The sequence below is a fragment of the Temnothorax curvispinosus genome, unplaced genomic scaffold (genome assembly GCF_003070985.1).
Source record: "Temnothorax curvispinosus isolate PA1 unplaced genomic scaffold, ASM307098v1 QBEX01018098.1, whole genome shotgun sequence".
Taxonomy (NCBI): domain Eukaryota; kingdom Metazoa; phylum Arthropoda; class Insecta; order Hymenoptera; family Formicidae; genus Temnothorax; species Temnothorax curvispinosus.
Window position 1 is genome coordinate 1 of NW_020227878.1, and position 11,233 is coordinate 11,233.

Here is an 11,233-nt window from a genome sequence, read left to right on the forward strand (position 1 = left end):
TAATCTTTAGGTTAAGGCCAGGGGTATATTCCGAACGATACCTGTTTGGCTTAGTTTTGTTTTTTGATATTGGCAGCCACTTAACTAAACTAACCGAGAAGTGTTCCGAACCCAACATAACCTGCAAATAGGTCAACGGTTACAGTGATACGCTATATTTGCAGACCAAAGCAAATTAAACCGAATAATAGTTTAAAGTTAATTAAAGTTAATAAAAATATTATAATAAAAATTATAATAGTAAAAATGAGTAGAAATAAAGCAATGATACTTGACGTGCTTTTTACAAGTTCTAGTTCAAATGAGAGTGATGATAATGTCGAATTTTTTCTTAAAAAAAATAATCGCGAAAATAATCATACAAAAAAGCCACGAGTAAAAAATTTTATTTACACAGTAATCTATGCCTATGATAATCAAGAATTTAAACGCTATTTTCGGTGAGTCAACACATAATAATTATATAAGCTATTCATTTTGCTTTTAATTTTACATGTGGTTTTTCCAGGATGTGTCGCACCACTTTTTACTTGTTGTTAAACATATTAGAGCCATATTTGCAAACTAAAGAAAGTAGTCCTGTTATTTCTCCTGAAAAGCAATTGTATATTGCTTTGTATGTATTAGGAACACCTGATTCATACAGGTAATTATTTATGTACATACAATAATTTTAAGAGGTAACATCATTTTGGTCAGTAAAAAATCGATGTTTTTTTTACTAAAAATGTTCTTTATATCCTTAAAAATTATATCCTTAAGCAGATATTCATTTATAACTTTTATTTACATAGATCTGTTGTAACTAAGTTTGATGTGGGGAATGCAATAGCTTGGGGAGCTGTAAAAAGAGTAGTGAGAGCTTTATGCTATTTCCGAAATTATTTTATTCATTGGCCGACGTTGGAAGAAGCGGAAAAAACAAGCAGATATATACAGAGAAAATATCATTTTCCATGCGTAATTGGAGCAATAGATGGAACGCACATTACAATCGCAACTCCAAAAAAAGATGGACTTGCTTACGTTAATCGAAAAAAACATCACTTTATACAGCTACAAGTATGAAGTATTATAAAATAACGCCTAGAAGATGTATTCTTTTTAATTTATATATTTTTAATTTTAATACATAAAATTTATTATATAATGTAGGGTGAGTCAGGAAGGTCGCACGGAAAAGAAATGATGTAAATAACACTTATATTTTGTGTTTCAGGGACAATATATAATTATCAGAATCAGATTCCGATGACTGCTTGGAATCATCGTCTAAATGCTCGGTATGAATTTACTGTAGAAAGGTGAAAAAAAGTACGGAGAAACAATAATGTTAGGACATTTGAGAAAGATCTTAAGTGGTTACAATCTTACAATTACAATCTTAAACTCTACAATAAAGATTTTATTACCTGTAGTGCTACATCTTACGGCTGTATTTTCTCTATCGTCGCTTTCATTAGAATTTTCCAATTCAATGTTATTAAGAGTATTTCCATTATCCAATTCAATGTTATTAAGAATATTTTCCACTTTGTCAAAATTGTTTGTGTCTATACAGTGAGATATTTGATTGGCTATTTCTTTATTGTATTTATGGAATAGTTCTGTAGCAAACTGTAAATCTGTAGAAATAAAATGTAATTAAAAATAAGAAAATGCGCAAAAAGATCTTTCCTATTGTAAGTTTACTTGCCGTTGTTAGCACGTTTATAAATATTATCAGGTACATAAAGACTTATGTTATGAGATTCATCTAATAATTGTAATATTTTTTTATTATAAGTTTTGGGATTCCGGTTTTTAAATAATTCGGGATATTTTTGTTTTTGCATAACGAGAAATTTTTTTGCGTATGATAAGTCTGAAAATTTTAATTATAATAAAATCTTTGCGATTAAAATAACGTTACAATTACGCGAGAGTAGACGTTTTATTATAAAATTAATTAATACTATGTGTAGCTCGTGTAAAAACTTCAATTACTTATTATGTATTTACAACACGGTGGTTTTACGAGAGGTTAGGCTATCTGTCACAACAATGATGTGCAAGGCAAGCAAAGATGCAGAATAAGGACCCGGACACACACTTCTGCACAACGCATAATGCGTAAGCATAAGAAAATTGATTGGTCCATACACATGTGCATAAGGAAATAGACCAATCAATTTTCTTATGCTTACGCATTATGCGTTGTGCAGAATTGTGTGCTCCCCGCTTATAATGGCCATCGCGCACAAAATTGCATAGGTTGCATAAGCATAGCATAAGACCGCTGGACCAATGAGCATCTTATGTAAATTAATATGGCGACTTTATGCTGGATGCTCATTGGTTTAGCGATCTTACGCTACGCATATGCTAAGCTATGCATTTTGTATGCGATGGCCTTAAGGCGTGTCAACTCTGAACCTACTTATCATACGGCAATCTCGGACTCATGGCTTGACGTTTTGATTGTGGATGACGTAAATAAGGTTTTATCATTCACTAAATCTCAGAGTCCTTTTATTGCTGGCCATGATTTCATTGCGTCGTCTATGTCACTTAATTCTAATCTGATATCTGAACGTTCTATTTCACGGCGAAACTACAGGGGCATTGATTGTTTGGTGTTCTCTGAATATCTTGGATCCATCGCTGGTACAGTGCGGACCACGGTCGTATACACAGGTCTGGCAACTCCGGTGGTGGGGGGTGACTCACTTATTGAAGCTAGTCGGGCTACTAGATCGCAACGACAGCGGCGGCCAGACAATGAATTACAAAACGCGCCAAATTTAAGTACGGTTATAACGAGACAAATAAAGAACGCGATGCTGACTGGCAGGAAATAAATTCGTTGTACATGCAGGCGAGCATGATAAATATGACCGAGTCTTATTATACCGTGATTTTAAATAACGTTTAGTCGAGTATCTTTAGCTACGGCATGAGACATTTTGATGATATTAGTGTCCGATTCCGGATGAATCATTGATACAATTTTAACATTATTCACTCATGAATAATGTTTAAATTGTAGCAGATTTGAAAAAAAACACATTTCAGGTTTACATGGTAAAGAAAAAAGTACAATATAACATTATTATATAAAGAGCAGTTTATTCATCCGTCAATTTTGACAGCTTTTTTTTCACAACAAATTTTTTACTTAATTTTAAGTTTTGTTGATAAGCGTGTTGCCTCATCCTTAACCGAATGTAATAGACTAATGCAAAGGATAGTATGTCAGAAGCGTGTTCTTTGCATGGAAACGTAAAATCATAAGTTGTAATAACTTCATTGAATGTTAACTCAAAAACATCCACATGATATGCATATTTTGCGAAGCATGCTTCTACGTGACAGATGAGATTAAAAAATTTAAGATTGGCGTGAATCAAGCCACCACGAGTTTTCATATCTATCAATTTCGTTGCCGCGTTCGGTACTGAAGCTCGACTGCAGGAATCAATTTTCACAGCTTTTATACAGGTATCATCCCTATTTCAAATAAGAAATGCATCAAATAATTTTAATATATTCGTACATTGTATTACTCGTTATTTTTACTATAAATAATTTAATTTTACTTATGCGTATGAGTAACAGCAAAAAATTTTTAAATATTTCCTATTACATTGTATCGATTTTAATGAATTTTTTTTAAATGCAAGCGTTTATTACAAAGATCACATTTCGTCACTATATTCTATTTAAAGTCATCACTTTTGCAAATCGCATATTAAAAATAAGTAAGTCATTATTGTAGATATTTATAAGTCCAATATAGGCACTAACATTTAATTTCTTGTAAATATATTTTAATATGCAGTTGCTCAACATAATGTTACTGTGTTAAAATAATTATGAAATCGAATTTTGCAGTTTTAATATTTATTTATACAAGTACTTAAGCCTTTTAAAAATAATTTTCTTCTGTACATTCATGTCTAACCTTTTAATACTCTCTTATAAAAACATTTTTTTCTTTTTTAAAATAAATTTTAAAGTAATTTTTAAATGTTATTATTCGTATCAGTTTGGATTATTTCAACATTGTAAAATGTCTTCCCTTATTAGCATAATGTATATAAAAGGTAATAAAAAAATTTAATTTAGAAAAAGAATAGACAAACAAATTTCAAATGACAAGGAATAAACAAAGAAATTAGTTTGACAAAAATAAACAATTTTAAAGGCGATTCAAGTACTTGTATCAAAATAAGCAACGTTTAATTTTAACAAAATCAATTTCGGAATTGTTTCAATTACAGCAGAATATTGATCGCTCGAAAAGTGACTTAATCTAAGGTTAAAAGTTATTAATGAACTTTGACAATTGTAACTCGCACTATTTTACACGCACTACTAATTGTAACTACAGATAAAAAGTTCACCCTATGCCGCGAACGAACGTCGCAGATATCGCGGTATCCACTGGGTGTATCCGAGACGCGGCAATGATCGACCGCAGAATTGTAGATCACGCGGACGTTAGGAGGGTTACAAGCACAGGTTACGAGCAAGGCGAAGGAAAGGTCGATGATGATGCAAATGCCGAGGGAGACGGCTAGCCACAGCAGCAATAGCGTCGTTATAGGTTACGTCGTTATTATGACGGTTATTATGACGATTATTAGACGGCGTTCCGGGCCCAATTCAGCGTAGCAAGGAGATAATGCTAGCGAAGGTGGTGAGCAAGTGAATAAACGACGTAGGCACACAGATTATATTTTTCAAAATTATTAACTCAGCGGCTATACACGTGACACAACACACGACCGTGCATTGAACCACTGAACATATAATAATATAACGGCGGCTACGGTCGTGGACTGTGGTACGACCGTGATGGTAGTAGCGACACGTGGTGGAGATATCATAAATTAAAAAACCTGCTTCAATAAGTGTGCTACCCCCACCACTAAAATTCGGCCCGAGTTGCCAGACCTGTGTATACGACCGTGGTGCGGACTGAGATTAAGGGGCACAACTAGTGTGACACTTTTGAAAAATCGAATTTTTTTTGCATTTTTCGATAGTCTATAGCTTCAAGAATAACATACTAAAATTTTAAGAGTGGATCTCAAATAGTTTTTGAACGGCAGCCTTCTAAAGAGTAGCTGCTCGTCGGTCAGAAACGTGCATAAGCTTCGAAAGAGGGTCGATTAACTCGAAGGAAAGCTTCAGCAACCCAGCAGGTACTTTCTTGAGGAAGAGGAAGGTGAATTATATGGGCCTGGAATAACAGATTAGCTGTAAGTATGATATTTCTCAATCAAACAATGAAATCAATATTTTTATCTAAACGCGTTTTTCTCAAAACGACGTTTTCCAAATTTGCTGCAGTTCTAACTCAAATACAAATCATCCGATCAACTTGAATTTTTTTGGAGCGTGTTTAATATTTGTTTTTCCATACAATGACCTTCCAGTTTTTTGATTGGATGAAAAATGTCAATTTGCCATGCAAAAAACCGCGAGATTTTTAAGCGTAATTTAAAATCTTTTTTCAAAACTCCGTCATTTTGTTGGATTTTAATTTTTTTTCATAATCCTACGTCATTGTACGGGAAATACCTTCTAGTTTAACGGACATTTTTTGTTTTTTTATTTCAAGCACTCTGAAGGCCGCAATCACTGCAGCAGTGGGAGAACGTTTTTTTTTTTGGAGACTCGGGAAATGACACATAAGTCGCTGAAAATTGATTATTTTCATACAAAAAAATTACTGCACATAGATCATTTATACACAAATATATTCTCAAAATTTCAAAACATTCGATGCAATACTTTTCTTTTAATAAATTCCCGAAAATCACCTTTTTTTTGGGCAGTCACACTAGTTGTGCCTCTTAATGAAGTGACTAACGATGCTGATGTTGATAGATTCTGTGAGGTGCTGTCTAGTAACCTGTTAAGGGCACTGAATATATTTGCTCTTATTCGTGTATTTGCAGTTAGGAAGCCTTCAGCGCGGTGGCTTACTGATGAACTTAAGACCCGGATGCGTGTTTGCAATCAATTATATAAGCAGGCAAAACGTTCTAGCAGTTTGCTTAGCTACGCCACCTACAGATTTTTTCGCAACCAGCTTAATACTGACATTAAACGTGCCAAAAGTGAGTTTTAATTTGAATCTCTGAAAAACATCACAGATCATGCAAAACTTTGGAAAGAACTAGCTCGTCTCAGTCTTGTAAGATCGACCTTAGTTTATCCTCTACATTTTTTTTACACCTGATCAATTAAACTCATTTTACGTTTCAGTTTCTACTGCTCTGTTCCCTTGCTCATATGCTGATTTTATTTCTGCCATTGACCAGGTCACTACAGGACCTCTTCATTTTTATGCGTCGGGTTCAGACAACCTCTTTATATTTTGCGTATTGCTTGGCCTATGATTTCATCGTATCTAACTGCTTTATTTAACCGCTCATTAGAAACTTCTTCATTTCCGTCTTAGTGAAAGCGGGCGCTTATCTGCCTTCTTTCTAAAATCGTATTCCTCTATCCCCGTCTGATACGCGACCGATAGCCAATCTGCCCGAACTGTCTAAAATACTTGACAGAATCGTTGCCTCACAGATCACTGACTACTTAATCAAGCATGATCTCATAAATCCTAGACAGTCCGCGTACCGCCCGAGTTATAACACTCAGTCGGCACTTCTGCGTGTGGGAGCGTCCCGTTTGACCACGTTAATATTTACCACGGTCCCAATTGACCACGTTGATATTGAACACGTTGCAATTGACCACGTTGCGATTGACCACGTTGTGATTGACCACGGTCCCGATTGACCACCGTCCCGACTGACCATGGTCCCGATTTACCACCATCCCGATTGACCACCGTTCCGATTAATCACGGTCCCTATTGACCACGTTGAGATTGACCACGTTGAAATTGACCACGTTGAGATTAACCACGTTGCGTTTGACCACATTAATATTGACCACGTTGCGATTGACAACGGTCCCGATTGACCACAATTAACCACCGTCCCAATTGACCACTGTCCCGATTGACCACCGTCTCGATTGACTACGGTTGCGATTGACCACCGTCTTGATTGTCCACGGTTCCGATTGACCATTGTCCCAATTGACCACGGTCACTATTGACCACGTTGAAATTGACCACGTTGAGATTGACTACGTTGCGTTTTGACCACGTTAATATTGATCACGTTGCGATTAATTACGGTCCCGATTGCCCACGGTTTTTATTAATCACGGTCTCGATTGACTACGTTGATATTAACCACAGTCCCGATTAACCATGTTGATATTGGCTACGGTTTCGATTGACCACGGTCCCGATTAACCACCGTCCCGATTGACCATCGTCCCGATTGACCACGGTTCCGATTGACCACCGTCCCGATTGACAATCGTCTCGATTGACCATTGTTTCGATTGACCACGGTCCCGATTGACCACGTTGATATTGACCACGGTTCCAATTGACCACAGTCCCGATTGACCACCGTCCCGATTGACCACTGTTCCGATTGACCACCGTCCCGATTGACCACGATTGAGCACGAGTTACAATATTAAGCAGTTCCTGAGATATATACAGGGTGTAGAAAAAACTAAGTTTCGTAAATTTGTGTAATGAAAGAAGGAATAAATACACCAACTTTTAAGTATAGGAACCATGGGTCAACGACGCTTCGTTACGGCGTGATGGGCGTTTAATTAAATTGTCACAACGACTGCGATGCAATGATTTTATTCCATCAATTTAACATGTTTACAGTAGAGACCCTCTATACAGAGTCTGGCTATAAGCGATTTTGTCCAAATCCTGCGAGAGGAAGGATATACATTATTATGTATGTACAACCACTGAGATATAAGTAATATCTCAGTATTTACAACACAATAATTTTACGAGAGGTTATGAAATCTGTCATAACAATTCGTGGAAAAAATGTATGTTAACTGTTATCAAGGAAGTATAGCTCTACTTTGTAGACGAATAATATTCACAAAGTTTCACCTAAATCTGAGCATGGACGTTTTCGGAAGTACAGCCGCGATTGGTCGAAACCTTATGTTTATGGAAAAGTTGAGAGATCATATTTATATATACAGCAGATCATAAAATAAATTCAAAAAAATGAAGCAAAAGAAAATTGGAGCAAAACGCCCTTATCCTTCCGATCAATCAATTAACCTAGCGTTAGCTAAATTCTTTTTTAGCTGCAACATTTCTTTTAATGTGGTGGAATCAAAATTATTCAGAAACTTCGTGAATTTGCTGAATCCTAACTATAAAGTACCAACAAGAAAGAAGGTTTCAAACCAATTGTTAGACGCGGTGCATGAAGAAATTACAACTAAGCCTTGGTGAAAAAATTTCTCATTTTTTCATATTTTTTCATATTTTTCATATTTTCTCAGAAATTTTGCAAGAATTAGGATTTATGAAAAATTCTAAAAAAATATTTGGTTGGCCAATAAATCCGTGCGGTTTTTCTCGATAGATGGCGTCAAGGCGCTCTGCCTAAGCTTTATCTTCAGTCGGTAAGTTTTGAAACCGTATAGTCATTGATCAATGACATTTAAACGTGTATTTAAAAAATATACGTAAATATTGCTTGAGTATCTTGTGTGTTTTGCGTTATCTGAAAATGGATAACCAGAACGAGCATTTTCGGCATATTATGCTTTTTTATTTTAAACAAGGCAAAAACGCGTTTCAAACCTGTAAAAAGATTTGTGAAGTATATGGTGAGGATGCCGTAAAAGAACGCGTATGCCAAAAGTGGTTTGCGAGATTTCGTTGCGGAGATTTTTCCGTCAAAAACAAACCACGCTCAGGCCGACCAAATGAAATCGATAGCGACAATTTGAAGGCGATGATCGACTCCAATCCACACTACACGACGCGAGAGATTGCAGACGTTCTCCTAATATCGAAATCGAACGTGGAAAATTATCTGCATCAACTTGGATACGTTAGCCGTCTCGATGTTTGGGTTCCACACGAACTGAAGGAAGCTCATTTAATCCAACGCATTTCCATCAGCGATTCACTCGGAAAACGTGAGAAAAGCGATCCATTCCTGAAGCGTATGGTAACTGGCGATGAAAAATGGATCTTCTACAATAACATCACGTGCAAAAGATCGTGGGGGCAGCGCAGCGAACCGCCACAAATCGCTTCGAAGGCAGGACTTTACCCGAGCAAGATTATGCTCTCAATTTGGTGGGATTGGAAAAATGTTGTGTATTACAAGCTACTTCCGAAGAACAAAACGATCAATTCAGATGTTTACTGTAATCAACTGGATAAATTAAATGCAGCGATCCACGAGAAGCGTCCAGAATTGGTGAATCGTAAAGGCGTCGTCTTTCACCATGACAACGCTAAGCCGCACACATCTCTACAAACCCGGCAAAAAATATTGGCGTTAGGCTGGGATGTCTTATAACATTCTCCGTATTCTCCAGACCATGCACCATCAGATTATCATCTGTTCCGCTCCCTTCAAAATTCCTTGAATGGAAAGCACCTCGTTTCTGAGGAAGCTGTCAAACAACACTTGGAACAGTTTTTTGCCGAGAAATACAGGAAGTTCTTTAAACGAAAAATTATGAAGCTGCCCGAAAGATGGCAAAAGATAGTAGATAACAACGGCCAATACATAATTGATTAAAGTTATTTGAGATCGCTGTAATTGGCATCGCGAACCGCTTTCGGCTGCTTGTCAGCGCATGCACGCTTGCGATAATTAATATTTGCTTAAACCGTCGCACAGTGGGGCCAATTCCCGAAAAGCTGGCCAAAAGTCGAAAAATAAAGTTTTAATTTATGGAATTTGAAGTACATAGATGTATAGAGTAATGTTCAAAGAATATGTAACGGCCCTTTATAAGAGCTAATTAAGTATACATGGCAGGTATAAGCCAGTACAAAAAGGACCTTCGCACGAGTAACAGCTCGAGCGTCCGAGCTCATGTTCAAGCGTCATATTCAAAAATTCGTAGAAAATCGTAAAGTTGATCTTTTTTAATTCTACAAAGCGGATGTTTTAAATGGAAAAATGTAGTTTATTATTGTATTTGTTAAAAATTATAACAAATAAATATAAATTAACAGTAACGCAATGTTTGAAGTGTAAAATAATGAAAATTTGTGTGCAATCGTTTAAATTATTATGTGTGCAATTGTTTATATTATTATGTAACAAAATTTGTAAAAATTAGCTGTTACTAGCTGCTACTTTGTTTTTAATGTTGTACATTTGTATTTAAAACCTTCCAAATTCGCATAAACTTATTAACGCCTATGCTTAAACCACTAACAACATAGTAAAACTAATAATTGAAAATAGAACATGACCTTTAACTAGGTAAATTGGAATACAGTAATTGTTTAAACAATAATTGTTTAAACAAATTACTGCAAAATAAATTTTTTATAAATCTGACAGCGGCAATAGATTCAACGGGAAAAATAATAGAATGTTAAAAAAAGTGTGTGTGTGTGTGTGTGTGTGTGTGTGTGCGCGCGCGCGTGCGCGTGCGCGCGCGCGTTCGTTGAAGTAGTAGCTGTTGTGTTGAATACAATATATAAATTCAAAAAGAATGTTAAACGATGTAGTCCAGACCGGGCACGGTGACCGTGGATGTTCTAGAAAAATTCCGAAATGATGACGGGTTATCTACATTACATATGTGGATTCGATTCTTTGAATGTTGTTTGCATATTTCGTATAAAATCGAAATTAAAAAATGGCAAGCGCGAGGAAATAAAAAGAAATTAATAGAAGATAGAAAAAAAACAATTCAAAAAGGTTTTCGCCAACAGTTAGGCCTTATTGTTGATAAACCAAAATCTGGATTTGGCAATACAAATGATGGGAATACTGCTCGACGATTTTTTGAAAATAAATCCATTTCCGCTGCTATAACGGGCGTTGACGAAGATCTTATTAAAATATTTCATATTATTTTACAAGCTATTACAAGTGGTCATGAAATTAACATACCAAATTTCCAAGAATACACAATACAGACAGCTCGAAAATTTGTCGATTTATATCCTTGGTTCTACATGCCTACTTCTATACACAAACTTTTAATTCACGGCTCTGAAATAATACAATCTGCTTTACTGCCAATCGGACAAATGTCTGAAGATGCACAGAAATCTTGTAATAAATATATTAAAAGATACCGTGAAGATTTTGCACGAAAATGCAGTAGAACAAAAACGATGGAAGAT

At 35.8% G+C, this 11,233-nt stretch overlaps 1 protein-coding gene across 1 annotated transcript; it reads left to right on the forward strand.

Moving 5' to 3' along the window:
* The first annotated feature begins 8,861 nt into the window (after positions 1 to 8,861).
* On the forward strand, positions 8,862 to 9,437 carry LOC112468115 (histone-lysine N-methyltransferase SETMAR-like). Its single transcript, XM_025037156.1, has one exon. The coding sequence runs from the start codon at positions 8,862 to 8,864 to the stop codon at positions 9,435 to 9,437; it is 576 nt and encodes a 191-aa protein (XP_024892924.1).
* The last annotated feature ends 1,796 nt before the right edge of the window (positions 9,438 to 11,233 follow it).

Excerpts from the sequence above, each read along its gene's own strand:
- LOC112468115 (XM_025037156.1), top strand. The coding sequence starts at position 8,862 with ATGATCGACTCCAATCCACACTACACGACGCGAGAGATTGCAGACGTT.